Source organism: Chaetura pelagica, unplaced genomic scaffold (assembly GCF_000747805.2).
Source record: "Chaetura pelagica isolate M959 unplaced genomic scaffold, ChaPel_1.0 scaffold10, whole genome shotgun sequence".
Classification (NCBI taxonomy): Eukaryota; Metazoa; Chordata; class Aves; order Apodiformes; family Apodidae; genus Chaetura; species Chaetura pelagica.
In genome coordinates this window covers 1,542,996-1,560,390 of record NW_009952263.1, presented here as the reverse complement: position 1 = coordinate 1,560,390, position 17,395 = coordinate 1,542,996, and the positions used below count along the sequence as shown (strand labels likewise).

Sequence of the window (17,395 nt, the reverse complement as noted above, 5' to 3'; positions counted from 1 at the left end):
TCTATTTCTGTGCACCAATAATATGTTTTAAAAGTTTTTTTTTAATCTGGAATCACAAACACAAAATTCATTTAGAAATTTACACTGCATAGCAGAAATAGGATTATCTTGTAAATAAGGCAAACTGTTTTTAAATGATGAATTACTGTAAATAGAAAAAATAGGGAGTATCTGAGTCTCAATTTGGTTATAGTGTGCTGGGTTGTACATGTCACAAGAAATAATTGTTTATATGTCTCTGACTAAAATTTTGAAGTAGTATTATGCTGTTCTTTCCGTGCTTCAAACTCTCTAGAATAATATTTTTCTTTTTGCTTTTTTCCCAGCACTTGCTACTAGCAATAAAGTTTATAATGGCATTTGTAATTCCGGATAAACCAAGAGATATCCAGATTAAACTAGCCAAATTGGAATTTGAATCTCTGGAGGCTCTCAAACAACAGGTAAGAGCAACTTGATGTGTAGAACAATTAAAAGTATGAGTGACCTGAAGGAAGGATAAACTAGGAAGACTCTGTTTTTTTTTCAGATGGATAAATACATAGATCCAGGGGTTCTGAAATTCCTGTTTACATTGTATTTGTAGAATGATAGAATGGTTTGGGTTGGAAGGGACCTTAAATTCATCCAGCTCCAACCCTCCTGCAGGGACACCTCCCACTAGACCAGGTTGTTCAAACTCCATCCAACCTCGCCTTGAACACCTCCAGGGAGGGGGCATCCACAACTTCCCTGGGCAACGTGTGCCAGTGGCTCACTGGAAGATTATGATTAGAAAGTTTAAACTGTTCCACCTCTATCCCACAGGTTGTACTGGCAGACCTGGGGTAACTGAATGGGGTGTGGAACAGTCACTGGTAGTACAGTGTACAGCACAGAGTATTAAATAAATAGAAAACATTGCTGGTTTACTTCTACACGTTGAATTGTGAACTGTTGCAGTTCAGATACTGCTTTATTTTCTGTTAATCTGTCACTGCTTAAGAAGTGGAGCAGACAGCTGGAAGTTTTAAAAGATTCATCTGTCCTTTCAACCCACCGATGTATGTGAATCAAGGCTAGGAAAATGGTCTTCCAATTCCTGGTATGGTTAGTAATGTAGCAACTTGTTAACGTCTGTTGTCCTTGTGTGTGCAGATACACTTTGTTTATATTGTCACTTTTAAAGCACATTGAGCTCTATGAAACATCCTTTCATGGCCTGGAGGTGATGGATTTCTTTAATTAAAATTTCTTGGATTTCACTAGGATTTCTTCCATTGCTGAAATACCATCACAAATAAGCATTTAACTTGGCTGTAATATAAACAGACATTGTGACCAGGCTGAACATGTTTGAAATAATAGTGTTGAGAACAAAGCATGTATGAGAGGATGGTACTGTTGCCTTATTTTACTGTCCATATAATATTGTAATTTTATTACAGAAATAAGTTACATTTTACAATATACCTAGCGAGCATTCTGAAGCAATTTGGAAAAGTGAGGAACCAGATTTTTCTACTGAAGATTTCTGTTTTAAGAAATTATTCTGTAGAGAGTAGTCAAGATCACAACAGGTGAAGGATTGTGTGGAATTAGGTTCAGCAGGATACAGAGCTGGTTTTGCAATGGCAGAGTTCTTTAGAAGTTTCTGACTGCACCATGCTAGATAGGATTTCTAAGCTTACTTATATACAAGAAAAAAAACCTCAACAGCTCTGGAGCTGCAGAGACTGCTTCAAATGTTTATTGTTACCTCAGATATTTTTACACTGCAGCATGTGTTTTTACATGAACATACTCTTCGTGTGTTCCACGTGCAGATGAGTAACCTCTATACTGTCTTTTTTGTATAAAATGGGAGGTTATTTTTAAAAAGATCTACCAGAGCTCCCTGTGACAAAAATGATATATTAGTTGTGGACAAACTGAGCCTGTAAACAATACACTGCCTTTTCTAGTTAAAAACCCAGTTTTGTGTGATACTAGAATATCACTTTTGAGGTCAGCTCTGTCTTCTGTAATCAGCCATAACAAACAAAATCCACATTACAAGTGAATCTAATGCCTGATAGTTTTGTTTTGCCTTTCCTCTGTGTTGATGTGAAGGTACAGGTATGGTTATGGATCTTACAGGCTTTTTAGATAATATTAGAAGGAAAAGGAGTGCATTTCTATTGTAGTTGTTAACTCTCAGTTTTCATTTCATAGACAGACAAAAATAGGTCATCCACTGGAACCTTAAGCTTAAGTAAATATAGTCACCTATGTTTATAATGTGCAGTCTAGAATATATATGGAGTCTATCTTAATATGAGTGTGCATGTCAGCAGTTAGGACTTCATCTCCTATCCTTGCATCTGTGCATTCCCTGCAATAATATATACCTGATTCCTAGTTCTTCAGGATTGTTTCATTACTTCAGTGGTGAAAAGTTAGTCTGAATTTCAGTAAGAACCAGAAGGCTGGTAGTTCTCACCTAATACTTTCAGGCTTCCTTCAGGATCCAGGAAGAATATTGGCTGGTTTTCAGGTGCCTTGGTAGGTACTTTAAACACAAGCATCTACCATCACCTTTTAATATTTCCTCTAGTTGATATTGTGCTGTGAATCCCATAGACATGGAGTGATTTGACCGTAGTTTTTTTCAGTGAAAAATACCTAAATTTAAAAGTAATATGTTGGCAGTGCAAAAAGATAAGCATTTCTAAGAAGTACATTTTCTAGTCCTTCGTCTAGTTACTGACAGTCATCATGGTAATCGATGCTGTATATCTTACTTTGAGGCAAAAACCAGCAACAAAATTCCCCAAAACTACTGTTTAAATAACAGGTATAAAACTCTGGGGCAAATGTGTTGTGGGATCACATGTGAAGGAGAAACTGGTTTATATACTTTTGTGCAAATAAGTTTCACATTCCTCTCCTGGTGCTATGGAGACATGCATGCCCTTGTGTTTTACCATGTGAGCTTTCAGAATACTACTGTATTGGGATGTAGCTATTAGAAGGGTATTAACACTGTCAAACTGGAAATCTCTCAGATGCCAAAATGCATTATTAGAGTCTGTATGTGGTGCATGGAGAGAAAATCATCAGTTGTATTGATTATGCTTGTGATCCTTAACTTCAGACAGTGTGAGCACCTTTACATTTTCATTAATGCTGAGCTAATTGCTTTTTAACTTGATGTAGTGGGACTGTAACTATCCGGTGTTCAAATCCATTTGAAGACTGAATTAAGTGTCTACTTGAAAAGGATTTTAGGGAATACAGTGTCTCAGCTCCTAACAGAGATAAATGATCATCATTAGAACTTGTTAAAACCTTCTATGTGGTAAAAAATGCCATAATTTAAAAAATAAATCCCTTTAGATTGGAATGGCAGACTTGTTGTGAAGTCCTCAAACTTGTCTTAAAGTTTTTAGGAAGTTCTGAAATGTTTCTGTGAAACATTCTTTTACATAGTTTGTGTTAAGTCTCTTGAAAGAGAATTGATTGTTGGATTGTTAATAATTTGATCTATTTTCAAAATACTTTGTTATGATCACTCACGTAACTCAACACAAAATACTTCAACCTTTCTGAAACCAAACTGAGGAATGTGCTACATTTGTAAATTATCTTCAGATTTCCCTGGTGTTCTGTAGTGTAAAGAATGGTAGAGGAGACTGGTTAGACTCTTATTTGGGGTGCGAGGAGAGGTGGAGGGGCAGAATAAAATTAGTGTGAACTCCTTAATAGAGGTCTAAAGATAATATGGATCAGGATTTTTGGAAGAGGAGCCATTCACACTGCCTCAAGTGTTGTCAGTTTCTCTGTCACCTGGAAGGAAGTCTGGATGCTGGGCAAAGAGGGTGCTCTCTGCTGCTAGGGTGATGGGCCCTTCTCTGGTGAACATCATAATCCTTCTCAGGGAAGCAGCCAGGACCAATGCTGTGAAACTTGTGTGAGGACACTATCTAGCATTTTCGGACAGTGGTGCTGAAAGCTACATGGATAAGCATTTTAGCTTCTGGACAGATCAAAGCTTAATGAATACACAAAAGGTTGGAGATGAGTCAGCAATCTATCCTTATGAAAGGTCTAAGTTCCAGAAACACAAGACAACCACAGATTAAAGAGCATAACTTGCATTTTGTGGGCTAGATTACAGCCATGTTTTCAGGTATTCTGAGATCTTCCCAGTATTACTTTCTTTGAATTGAGGCAAACATCAAATTAATACCTTTTTCATGCACTGAAATTTACCCAGGCAAAGCAAACGAGGCACAAATTTGGGGCAAGTAATTATTAATGAAATTATTTTCTGAGCATGAAATACAGAGAGTAGTAACTCCAATATGATGGGTAACTAGTTGCCATTTCTCAAGGAAAAAAAAAAAATTAAATGGAGGGAAATGGTGCATCTTTTCACAAAGTGCAGCTACCTAGACAGCATTTCTATTAACTCTGAGCATAAAAGTTTAATGATGTAAAAATTGTGGGTTTGATGGCACTTTTGCATTAGAAAAAAAGATAAATTATGTAAAGTGGATAAACATGTTTTTGCTTATAGCATCTCCTTCACTATCTCAGCAGAATAAACGTAGCCCTGACAACAATAGAGAAATAAACTTTAGTGCAGCAGTTGGCTTTTTCAGGGCAGCTGCAGGGGAAAAAAAACTGTCCTTAAACTGGAGCAGAAATGCAGATGTGGAGGATTTTTGTTCTGTGCATCCCTTCCCTGTTCCCTCCCCAGCCCTTACCTCCAAGGGAACCTGATCTATAAACATCCTATCATTTCTGTGTTCTAATTTACTTCCTTAGTGTTCTGCCTTTTGGTGGCCAGTATCTTTTAACTGGAATGCCTTTTCATTCTGATAAGTGAAGCCTTTCAAGGCTTCCTCTGAAGAAGCAAGTCCTTATGTTGGATATCTGGTGTCCATCTGCAAATGTTCCACCAGAAAGACTAGCTATCACCAGATAGCTAACATGCTCTTGAGAAAAGGGCACAGCCAGCTGATTAACAGTTGTTATCCTTCCTCAACTGCAAGCAAGGAAAAGGGTCAAGCTCTTGGAACATCATCCATGAAGTTATGCCTCCTTTATCCTCCCTGGTCCTTCCTGGTGTATTTTGTTTCAGAGTGTGATAAAGCAATGTAGTTTTTCAACCTGGGCCAAATGGAGAAAGACTTTTTGCTGTCATGCAGCATCTCCCATGGTGGTTGTACCATCTACATTCAGTTGCTTACTGGAGGTGGTGTAGTCTGAATATCCATAAAGAATTGCTTTGGAGTGAGATTTAGGTGTTTATAAACCAGTATTGCCCCTTCTTAATGATTTCCAGCAAAGGAAGTTTTTCAAAACAGCAGTAGGTGTGACATTCACCAGGATTTCTCCAGCAATGTCATCTGTTTCCTGAAAATGGGTCTCATGTGTCTCAGTACCATTTCCAAGACACACAAGAAATGAAGAATGCTGTGACTGATATCTGCATCCTCTTCATTGTTTCACCATCCCTTTCAAAAAGAAGCTAAGTAACACACTGTCATGTTTTGAGGAAGCTTTTGGTAAATGAGAGAAAGAGGCAGGTGTCTATTTGCCTAGGGACAGTCATATGGAAAGTTTAAACTCTTTCTCCCTCCTTCTACAGGTATTCTGGCTTATAAAAGTTGCTGTTCTTTACAGTAAAAACCTTCTTTGAGTCATTTCAGTGCTTTGACATTGCAATGCACTGCACTGCACCAGCTGTAATTGCAGAGGTTTCTGGTTTCTGATTGCAATGACTGGACCTTGCTATTTCCCCTAGGAATAGTATCCACTAGCACTAATCACATCCTTTCCAGAAGGAATACGCTAAGTGTGAATGTTCTGGCCCATCTGGCCTCTGTCCTGTTAGAGTGATTAGCCTCTCTGAGGACAGCTTTCTGTAGCTGTGTTCAGAACAGAGATACTGCTAACTTCAGGTCCTTCTGCACTGGGTAACTTTTATGCTTGCTCTTTGCACCTCTTCAAGCTGTTGTTCTTGCAGAGATTTTCTATTTCCTAACATGTCACCTTTCTCACAATACGACTGTGGGTGTGATGAGCCAACGTAGCTGCTTGAGCTGCCAGTGAACCTCAGAAATGACCCTTCTCTTTTGGGTAGGGGAAGAAAGAGTACAGGATCTCTTTTTATTAACCATCTAACACTGGGAGAGCATGAGTTGGAAGTTCTTAACATTCTGCTTATTTATCTTACAAAATGGCACCTGAAGACAGTTTTTATGAGGCTGATACAAACTCAGTGGATTTCTGCATCATTCAGTGCTGTAATCACCAAAATTAGAGGGCTTAGAAAGGACTATCTGTAGCTTCAGGACTTCCCTCAAAACACCACTGATAATAAAAGCAGAAGCTTCTTCTGTGCTCACTGGTAATGCTGAGCGCACACAAGGCACTTGTGTGCTTGACTGAAGTCAAGCAGGAAGAAATGCAAGTAGCTAAAATGAAAAGATTTCATTAAAATAATCAAAGATTTGCAAACCTTCCTGTTGGAAAGACTGGTGAAACTTGAATTCAAGCAATTAATTTAGGTTAAAAAGAATGAGATTAAATAAACCACTTGCTTTATGTTTTGACCAAAAAAAAATCCTCAAAAGTAGTATTGTTTCTGAGGAAAGTTTTTTCTAGCAAAACCTCATTTATATTTATTTTTCTTTCAGCAAAAATGTGTGCCTGTACTTTTTTTTGGTAGGCTTTGCTGGTTTGTGTAATCAGGCATAACTCACAGGTGATGTTAATATAGAACCATTGCTAGTAATTGTTGCTTGCTTTTTTAAAAAGTCCAAACCTGATAATTCAACTTTGCAAATGCAGTTTTTCCCTAATGAATAGTCAAAATGCCTTCAGACGTGTCAATATATCATTTGCATGTGTTTGGTAGCAGTGGAGATATAATGGAAGAAAGATTCATTATGTTTTCTTAACGCAGTGGTTTTAAACGTAGAAGAATTTGCACCCAGTCATAGGAAAACAGATTGTGTTCAAACATAGTTTTGCCAGTGTATTTTAAACATGAATTCCTTTAATGCTGGACCTTTCTTGAGAATATGTTTCTGAAAATTACTTTCAATATAAAAATGTTAGCAAAACCAAAATAAATTATGGTCCTTTGAGGAGAAAAAGTAAAATTGCTAATGTGGGAAGAAGATTTTTGTGTCCATGTAGATGACTTTTCAGCTGAAGGTGAGATGGCACCAAGTCTGCCTGGTTTGCAGAGAAGTTACATTTCTAAATATGATACCCTTGAGAGCTAACAGTATAAATATAAACTTTTAGATAGATCTGAGTATGATGTGATCGTAGCTTATACTTTTGCATACTCTTAATGGGAACAGAAACAAACAGTGCGCCAACTTCCCAGCAGGTGTAGTTTTCTTTTCCGACAATCTGTTCATTCTCTGTGACTATTGCCAAGGGTAAAATTGTCCATCAAGTTACATTTCTGTAAAAGCTGAGTCTCTCTGGAAAGATAACCTGTTTTACCTTTCTCAAAACCTGACCTGGAGCCTGGTGGTGGAATAAACATCAAACAGTTCAGTCCTGTCTTTTTGCCTGACATTCCAGATCATTGACAAGATATGGTCTCAACAAGGAAACCTGGAGTAAGGGGATAGGATAAAAACTAGGTTAAAATTGTTCTTACTGCAGCTACCTCAGGCCTTCATAGTTTCAGAACCCAGAGGGGATCCCAATTATATGTTAACTGGTTTGAATACAAGGGAAGAGGCTATTCCATTTCCTATACAAATGAGAGTAAAGTGCACAGTGAGATTTGATTTTGAGAACTCTGGTAACCAACTTTCAACAGGACATTGATGTCTCTGTAGTTACAGACTTCTAAATAATGGTTGCATCTGTTACTGAGATGGTGAAGGAATAGAGTGAGAGAAAAAATGAAATCTCTTGTCTTGTTAAAATTCCTTCAAAACAAAATAATCCCAAAAGATTACACTTGCCACGATTTGATAATGAAATTTCTTTGAAGAACTGAACAGGACTTAGTGATAAAAAGTAGTATTTGTTGCAGACAGCTGTGGACTCCTACATGCTTATCACATTTTAAATATCCTTTTCCCAGTCCCACCTCAGAAGGTCCTAGTGAGAACAATAAGCCTTTAAAGGAAATGCTAGTTTAATTGAAATAACTAAACTTGACTCTGAAAAGCGTTCTCTGTTAGGAGGAAGAAAGCAAACAGGATATATCTCAACTTTTCAGAGATTATGATTTCAGTCACATTTTAGATGCTTAAATATTACCTGATTCCCCTCCCTGCAAAGAAAATCTCTATCATCCTGTCTACGTGGAGAAGCTTTCCTAAGGCTAACTGGAGATCAAAAAGCAGGAGCCCACAGAATTCCTGAAAAAGAGAAAAAAATTCCATGTCCATGTGTTGCTGGTGATAACACTTGCACCATAACTGAGTCTTTTGCACATGCTATGCAGCCTGATCATGGTGATTCTAAGAACAAGTGGCCTATGCAGCCACTGGGGTTTTATTGGTTTTGAACTTGAAAAAAATCTCTGTGCCTAAGGTCCTACTTTTTGCTGTACAAGAAATAACAGTCTGGTGTATATCTGCTGCCAGTGAGGTGGGTAAGATACATGCCAAATAAGCAAGTTCTTGCTATAAATATGGATTGACAATTTTTGTTCTGAAACAAGAGGCAGTTGCTTGTCTGAATAACATAAAAAGAAAAAATCAGTGGTTTAAATGTGTGAATTTTGTTTAAACTGCACAGTGGCAATTAATACTTTGTTATATATACAACTTAAGTAGCACATGCTTCTTGTATGTTAGAGTGGTCCTTATGCAAATATTTTTCAAACTTTGATCATGAAGTGCTGTGGTTTCATGGATCATTGGTTCTTGCACTTTTAAGTATCTAGTTCTTTACCTTCCCTCAGCATCTGAAGAGTTGATATAGTTGAAAATGTATTGAGAGGGGTGATTTTTAAAATTCAAAAGAAAAATTAGCACTCGTTATGTTCATTCTGTGTTATTTGCCCTCTTTTTCAGTATGTTGTTGAGCTGAACGTGTACGTTAAAGAGGTGCAGCGTTTTAATGGGTAGCCACAGCTTTTTTTATAATCATAGATATGTACAAATAAATTAGGCATAAACAGTGTCACCAGTGTAAACGTAGATACTTAACATTTTCATTTATTTCACAAGAGACAGCAAAATCCTTCAGTACAGCCAAGGACTGTGTTGCAAAGTAACAGAGGAGACATGCTCTACAGGCATACTGATCTGTCCACTACTGAATTAATCCACTTTCCAGATACTTCCTGATGCAACTGTGGCTTGAGTTTCAATCCAGTAAGGGATCTTTTATTGCAGAGACCAGTCCCTTGACCATCACAGCCTGGTCTCTCTCCTGCATGGCTTGGATCCCTCTCACAGAAGTAGAGGCAGTTTGTGCAGTTAGTTCTCCAACTACTGGTCTGTGCTGGTTTTTTTTTTTCCCTATGAACCCTTTCATTGTCAGTATTAGCAAGGAATTATCTTAAAGTGCTAACTTTCCTCTCCCTCGTCTTCTCGTCTAGTTGTAGTTGGGGATGGGTGGAATTGTTGCTCTTTCTTCTACAAAGCTAGACAGATAAAGACTGCATTGCAGGAGGTTTCAGGCTTTGGATGCCTCTGTCTCTTGAGGGACACCTGCCTGGCAGGCTGTGCAAGTCATTCACTTTTAGTCAAATTACTGTCCCCTGGGAGCCACTGAGGTCCCACAAACTTTTTTTTTTTTTCCCTATGAACCCTTTCATTGTCAGTATTAGCAAGGAATTATCTTAAAGTGCTAACTTTCCTCTCCCTCGTCTTCTCGTCTAGTTGTAGTTGGGGATGGGTGGAATTGTTGCTCTTTCTTCTACAAAGCTAGACAGATAAAGACTGCATTGCAGGAGGTTTCAGGCTTTGGATGCCTCTGTCTCTTGAGGGACACCTGCCTGGCAGGCTGTGCAAGTCATTCACTTTTAGTCAAATTACTGTCCCCTGGGAGCCACTGAGGTCCCACAAACTGGACAGCATATGGCCTCATTTGGGTTTTGGCTTGAGATTTTTGTGCCATGCATAATTTTCTAGAACAAATCATCAATTCTTCTTTCATTTACATTCTTGTAATTTATGCATGTGGTTTGGCAGCTCAGTTTTGTCCACTTGCTCTCTTTTGCTCCTTCTCAAAATTTGTGATAATTCACGGGTTTGAATGTAGTAGAATTTGTGTTGAGGAGAGCCTTCCAAGTGAACAGATGGCTATGAAGCAGCTTGGTCTAACAAAGGTGGTTTTATTTGTTTTAACTCCAGTGCATTAGAAGGCTTCTGCAAACTCTTCATATGCTCACCTGTGTTAGCTGAAAAATAAGTGTGTCTAACATAGGTATTTCTGTTGTATCAGAATAAGACACCGCCCGCTTGTTCATATATAAGTAGTAAATGCATGTTCTGTGTCAACACCCATTTCTAAGACTTGGTATATCCATAGAAGGAACTTCGCTATGAGGTCCTAAATAATTTTGCCCTTTAGCAACACCTGGACTGATACGTAGACTCTAGTTAAACATGACCTTTAAGACTTTTTGATTTCATGAGATCGTAGAGTGGCGACAGGTTGGAAAGGACAGCTAGAAGTCATCCAGCCCAACATCCCCATTTTGAGCTAGTTGGTATAGCTGAAGCTCCTTGTGAGCTAAGAAAAGTCATATCTTTAAGATAAGCACTTCCTCCAGAGTGACACTCTGTCAGAGAGGTTTTTGACTTTTTCTCCTATTTTCTTTGGAAGATTTAAATAAAATTTATGAAGTGTTTTCTGGGATACATTGAACTGTATGTGAGACTTTTCTTTTTACATATGCGTGGCATGTTTTCACCACCAAAAAGCCCCATGTCTGTCACTACTAGAGATATAAGGTCTAACACCAAATTGAATATACAATTGTGGCAGCACAGCACAGATAAACATTTACTTTATGTATTTCATAGGTATTGTAAGTGAGGAAAGTAGTATTTTCACTAATTATTGTGTAACCACGGTGGAGATACATTGTTCAATAATGAGCACTACTTGACTGACATGAAACTGGTGAATTCGGAGGGACTGCAGAAATTCTAATCCCTTAACAGAGCATGACATGATGTGCAGCATCTGAGGAAGGAGCAGAGATGGTATGTGAAGGGGAAGGGCGACTGAGTTCTCTTTTCTCCCTGTTGACCCTCTGTTGAGTCACTTGGCTAGAAGTCAGCAAGGAGAGTGTCCCTTTGTATGAGGCAATTGGGAGTGGTCAGAAAGAAGTTATGACTTGCTATTTTCTTCTTTTCAAGTGTATGCCCCACCAACGTAATTTGCTGTCTTCTTAGGAGGGGACTGGTAGCACTTGTACTCCCAAAGGAACTTGGTTTTTCTCTTTTTGTAATCTGATCTATGAGATAAGGGAATCAGAAAGGAGTTGTAGTGCCATACCAAGAGTGCAGGAAATAAAGATGAGGAAGTCTGCAGAGATTAAGCTGTGACATTGCACATTTAAGATGTGTGTGTGGGAAGAAGTCTGTATGGTACATGGGTACACTTATAAGCCTTTTGTCCCAGTATCAGCAGTTCTTTTTAATACATCTACAGAATTTTCTCTTGGTTTATGTGACAGTCTGAACCAGCAGTTTGTAACCTTTGCTGCCATAATATAGGGGAGATTATTTAGATACGTGAGGTATGTAAGACTACTTCTATTTAGCTTGTCAAGAAAAGAGTTGAGAGATGCCTTGTGATTTATGTATGTACTTACTAGTGCATTGGAGTTTAGTGGGAGACTTTTTAACCTTCTTCATAAAAGCATAATGTGGCCCAGTGGCTGAAATTAGAGGTTACATAAAGGAGGCACAATTTTGTATCTGAAAATAGGTCAGTGTTAGTCCAGATTAGGAATGGAGTGTATCAGGGCCAAAACAAGTTTATCAAAGGTGGTATTCTGTCTCTACCAGCAGCCACAAATAAATGTCTAGGAAAGAGCAGAAAAGCATGGCAAATAGGTTTTGTGCTCCCTCTTAACACTCTCCTGCTTTCCAGTCATTTTGAGCTCTGACTTTTCTAAGCTGGATGCAGTTTTCTTGTATTTAGTAATCATATGTGCTTTTCTGTTCCGTGGTAGTGTTCTGTCTCCCTTTGAACCATTTTTAGCTTTAAGGTCCACAGTGTCCTTTGGCAAGAAGTACTACAACTCATTCATTATTCTTGGTGTTAAGAGCCTGGGTTGTTTATTTGCAAGTGTCTTAATATATTCTAGTCACATTTGGTGGAAAAATGCTTTAGCTTTTACATATGAGAGAAGGTGTTTGGCTGAATCATCAAAGAGGTCCTTTTGGTTTCTATAATCTGTGAATTTGAGTTTCTGTAATTTTATTTTATGGGCTTTATGGAAAATGTGATGGCCTGATTTGCTTTTATCTTGCTAATGACACTTGCTAACGACTTGAATCATGTGCTTCAGGGCTTTAGCTAACTCCTTTTTTCCTCTGTTTGTGTATAGATGGCCAAATTTGAATTGTTTCAAAGAGTCCTTTTTCTTGGAGGCCAAATTAACATTTTGCTATAACAATGAAAGCCAGACTGATTACCAGATTTGGGAAAACTCAAGTTGGCAAGGTTCCTGTCTGGTCTTCCACTATGGTATGGTACATCAATCAATTTACCTAGTCAGTTCCATGCCATGACAGTGGAAATATTAGGCTCTGAGTGTTTTCCTAATCTGTTCTCATGCAAAATTGTTTAATCTGCCAAAAACTGAAAAGTCTGAGAACTGTCAGTTTAGTAGGTGTCGTTAGTTGAGGTATTCAGGAGTTGGTGGTGGTTGATTTCATGGCTTGTTGTGTCTGAAGTATGCCAAGCAGTTATACTGCTACATAGCAAGTGATGTTGTTTCGTTTCTTAAATCAGCTAGGGTAATTTCTGTCACTTGGGACTTGGACACTTAAAAGTCCATCTTCCAAACTGTTAATTTTATCGAAGAAGAAAACACTGCATTGATGAGGAATAGGTTTATATTGCTTGATATATTTAGCTATTTTCATGCATGTCTCTTACATAAAATTGTTGTGCATCTAAAATTTTAATTTAATTATAAATATAAATTTAAAGTAAATACTCCATTAGTGATTATCTATATTGTCTTTCTTGTCAGAGGCATTTATGTGTAGAAGGGTCAAGCATTTGTTTTCATGACAGGAGTGCTCAGAAATAAAGTTGAATCTTTCTGCTGCTTCAGATCTCCCGTGTTTCAAGGGGGACCCGTGTTTCAAGGGGGACACTTCACTTAAGGAGTTCTGGCCAGCACCTCCATAATGCACAGCCAGATTTCTGCAGCCTCTGCTTTCTGCCTAACAGTTGATCTACATTTTTCCTTCCTAACCACATTATGCCTTTATTTTCTTTAAAGTGTCTTTATAGTCACAATAGGCAGTTTTTTAAAAGTTCAGCCAAATTATAGGCATTTTCCTTCCCTGGAGTAGATGCATTTAAAAGTTACTGTCTTTCTACTCATGTATTGTGTGCATAATGTTTTCCAGTGAACATTAATCATACTGGATAGCTTTGAGGGCAAAACTGTTGCACTAAGATAAACATTTGAGAGTCTGCTGTAATGCCCAAAGCCTCTTAGCTTTTTTAGGTCAAATTATCTTGTATCCTCTGGCTGTGTTTCTAAAGCTAAATGCTACTTTTTAAAGTCAAATTTTGTGTTGTATTTTTGTTGACAAGGTTAAAGACAAGGTCCCAGATTGAGTGGCAAGATACTTAAAATATTACCCATGCTTTTTGTATTCTGCCAATGTCAATATAAAAATACTGGTGCAAAAGGAGGATGTTCCATTACAACAGTGTGCTAGGAGTTAAAATTTTTGTTGACCAGAATGTATGAGTTCAAGTAATTTACACTTTTAGTTTTCTGAAGGGCTTTAGTTTACCAATACTCTTTTGTGCAACCTATAAATAATGGAAAAACGGAACATGATATACCATGGAATTATCTGAGAAAAGACAAATAGAACTAATTGTCTTAAGAGCAAAATTCCTTATTTTTTTAAATTGATATTAGCCAAGGGAGATAACTCAATTGATAAGAATTGCTTTTTCATAAGATTTCTTTAAAAGTTGTGGCTTTCTTTTTAAGTAGATGAGCACCACACAACAAATTTCCTTTCTCTTCCTGCTGTGTGACTGCCCTTGGCTGATTCTTGCCATCCCGTCACTTGAAGATTGAATTACTGTGGCTTGAGAAGAAACATTTGTGAAAACAAGGATTTCTGTTGCTGTGAAACAGTGGCTGTAGCGTGTGCACAATGTGATTTTTCTGAAGTTGGTTTACTTGCAGGGGATATTCATGAAAATGCAAAAAAACAGAGACCTCATCTGTTTCTGCCTGTAGCTAACGTGATGCCATTAGTGCCCATAAACTGGGGTGGGGGAGAAGGGAGGAGGGTTGTTAATAGCTTTTGAAAATATCTCCTTAAAAGCCAGATAGTGAGAGAATTGGAGAGGAAGAACTGCTGGATAGTCAAATACCCGGGAGATGGTTTGGCTGTCACAGTATATGGAAGTTACGTAAGGTGTATTAGCACATTACGTAAATGCTCCCGGTCACTGGCTGCTCTCCCAAAACTCAGCACCACCCGCCTGAAACCAGCCTGAAACACAGTAAGCACACTTGGAAAATGGGTATTGCCAGTATTTCTGCAGTAGTGGCTGCATGTTTGCATGAGATTATGTATATGAGCATATTGGAAAGTAATAGAATGATTTGTAAGAGAAACAAAATCAAATGCCCATAAGAAATTAACTGGATTTTACTTTGAGTATCTGTTTAACAAAGAGCAAATCATATACAAAAGCTTGTATTGCAGTGGAATGGAATATATTTCAGTAGTATGTTTGATATGGTGGGGAGCCTACAGGTCCAGCAGGAGGACCTGCTGTTTATTTACAGTTCATATCAGCATATCTGTGCATTTGGAAAAAAATTTAAAAGCCTGCAGCTCAGCTTTTGCTAGCTTTTCTGATACTGCTAGTAAAATATTCTGTAGATTTAACTGTAGTTCTCTTGCAAACAGAAACATGGATAGTTCTCTAGGGAGAAAAAAAGAAAGGTGGGGGCAAAAAGGCCTTTTTAATCCATCACAGTTTAAGATCAAGAGTGAAAGGTGTTTGATGATGATGAATCTTTTTCACCCTCTGAAGTACAGTTTCATGGCAGCAGCAGGAGCTCAATTCTTCATGCTTCAGATAGCTGCAGCACCTTCTTGACAGTGTGCCAGATCTAATTTATATTACAGGTTGTTGAAATCCCTGTGTTTAGTAATTCTAACAGACAATGGGTGATAGCTTTTCAAGATTTTCTCTTCTCCTTAAGGTTTTGGACAGATTGAATTCAGCTCTGTGAAGGAGTACTCCTTTTCATCCCTCAGCTTCTTCTCAAAAACTCAGAGTTGGGCGGGGTGGCAGAATACCTTCATACAAATGGCATAGGGTCTTTGGAAGGAGCTTGTTTTTATCCACATATTCTGAAACACAGATGGCATGTCCTCTCCAAGTGCTGACAGAGCTCTATGATGGTCACTGTCCAAAAAAATCAGGAGTAGAAATGCCCTTTCTTTGGAATTGGGATATTCATCACTGTATTAAGCTGAAGCCTCTGTACCTGTCAAACTTCCAGCTAAGCTGAACTCATGCTTTATTAGACATGTCTTGAATGTTGCATCCTCTAATCATACTGGTCTTGAAAATCCTAAGAAGAAAAGGATATGCCTAAAGCTCTGTTGCCATGATGCAGATTGTGTGAGGCCTCTGCTGATAGGCAGGTCCAGCCTCTGGCGCCATTACCTTCTCTGCCTAATCCTGCGTCACAGAATTGCAGTCAGGATCTCCATTCTCATCCAGGTGGCTGCTTCTGTTGTGTTACAGCTGGGTTAATACAATTCATTGCCAGAGTTGGGGGAGCAGTTCAGCTGTAGGGTAGAACCTTCTTGTCCATGAAACAGAACAAATTTTTCTGTAGATGGACTTGCTAAGTGACTTGAAGGAAATTCTGTCCATGGGCAGTCTAATGTTAATTACTAACCTTCTTTGAAAAGCTTTGTCCTATTTCAATCTGTTGGCTCGTCCTAGAGCAATCACAGCTTTCTGTTAACTCTACAAAGAAACATTTGGCAGAAGTTGCTGCAGCCCATTTTCCTGCTTTAGTGCCATAGAACACATTTTGTCACTTTACAATTTCTAGGATCAAATTGACTAGTTTGTGAGCCATTCCTTTTTGCTTTGTTAGCACAAATTGAGTTTTATGCCTTTTCCTTAAGGAAAATCTCTGTTCTGATTTCCTGTGTCTATGGAGATTGCCCCCTGAAGCCATCCTGCAGTCCCTGTTCTTTTTGAATGGAACATTTTACACACACCTCCTGTCCACATGGTAACTCATTGCTAGTCTCTGGGAGTGTGATCTCTGTGGACAGTTATTTAAAGAAGAATAATTATTTACATGGTGTAGTAAGTAAAAAGTTGTTCTTCAAGATGTATAGCCTATGTTAATCTTATGCTGCATTCTAATTCTTTGCCTCAACATATCTTACTGTTTCCTTATTGATGAAGAAAGGGGGAGCTGATTGCTCCTTCTCCAGTTGGGACTTCAGGACAGCTACACCACAATGATCTTGGGTGTCAAGTTTATCACCAGTGAAATCAATATGACAATCTAACTTAAAGAACTGGTTAAAGAATGTTTCTTGAGCATTTGCTTTGCAGTTAAACAAGGGCTGAACAAATTAGTTCAGTGTTCTAGTACTGTACATCAATCTGCAGCCAGACTGTTAAACTTTATCTGACTTGTTAAAAAAAGTCCCTGACTATGGATTAAATGTCGTTGATGGGATTGTTTGGTATTAAATGGTCTCCTTCCCTTCTTGCCCTATCCTCTCAAATTTTGTACTTGCTTTTAATTTAGTCTGTGTGTTGTGCTTTGTTTTGGAAGGTTTTTTGTCTTTTCTCATTTTGGTGCTTAGACTCCTCTGATTTTTTCAGTTTTGCATTTCTTTGTTTTACTTATCTTATGTTTATAACCCCCATGGGAGAGTCATTGTTAGTCTGTAATGCAGAGCTTCACGAACCTGATTTAATAAGCGTACTCTTTGCCTTGTTGCCCTGAACTCTAATCAGCTGTTAGGCATTTTAAAGTCCCTATACAGTGAGTATTTTGAAAACATCCATTTATGACTGTTCCACAGCTCTACACACAGTGAAAATGAAACTAATCCAGGAAAAGAAATGAACTGAAAAAAGTCATTTGAGTACCCATGCCAGCCTTGCTCCACTAGGCAGTTTGTTTACATAGCTTTTATTAGGACACAAACAAAGA

General features: G+C 38.2%; 1 protein-coding gene across 1 annotated transcript in view; it reads left to right on the top strand.

The window, feature by feature from the left end:
• The window catches only part of ANO10 (anoctamin 10), an 80,312-nt gene extending 79,481 nt beyond the window's left edge, over positions 1 to 831 (top strand). Inside the window, exons 11-12 of the mRNA XM_010007610.1 lie at positions 327 to 443; positions 808 to 831. Coding sequence (XP_010005912.1) covers positions 327 to 443; positions 808 to 831 — 141 coding nt within the window. The remainder of the gene's footprint in view (positions 1 to 326; positions 444 to 807) is intronic.
• The last annotated feature ends 16,564 nt before the right edge of the window (positions 832 to 17,395 follow it).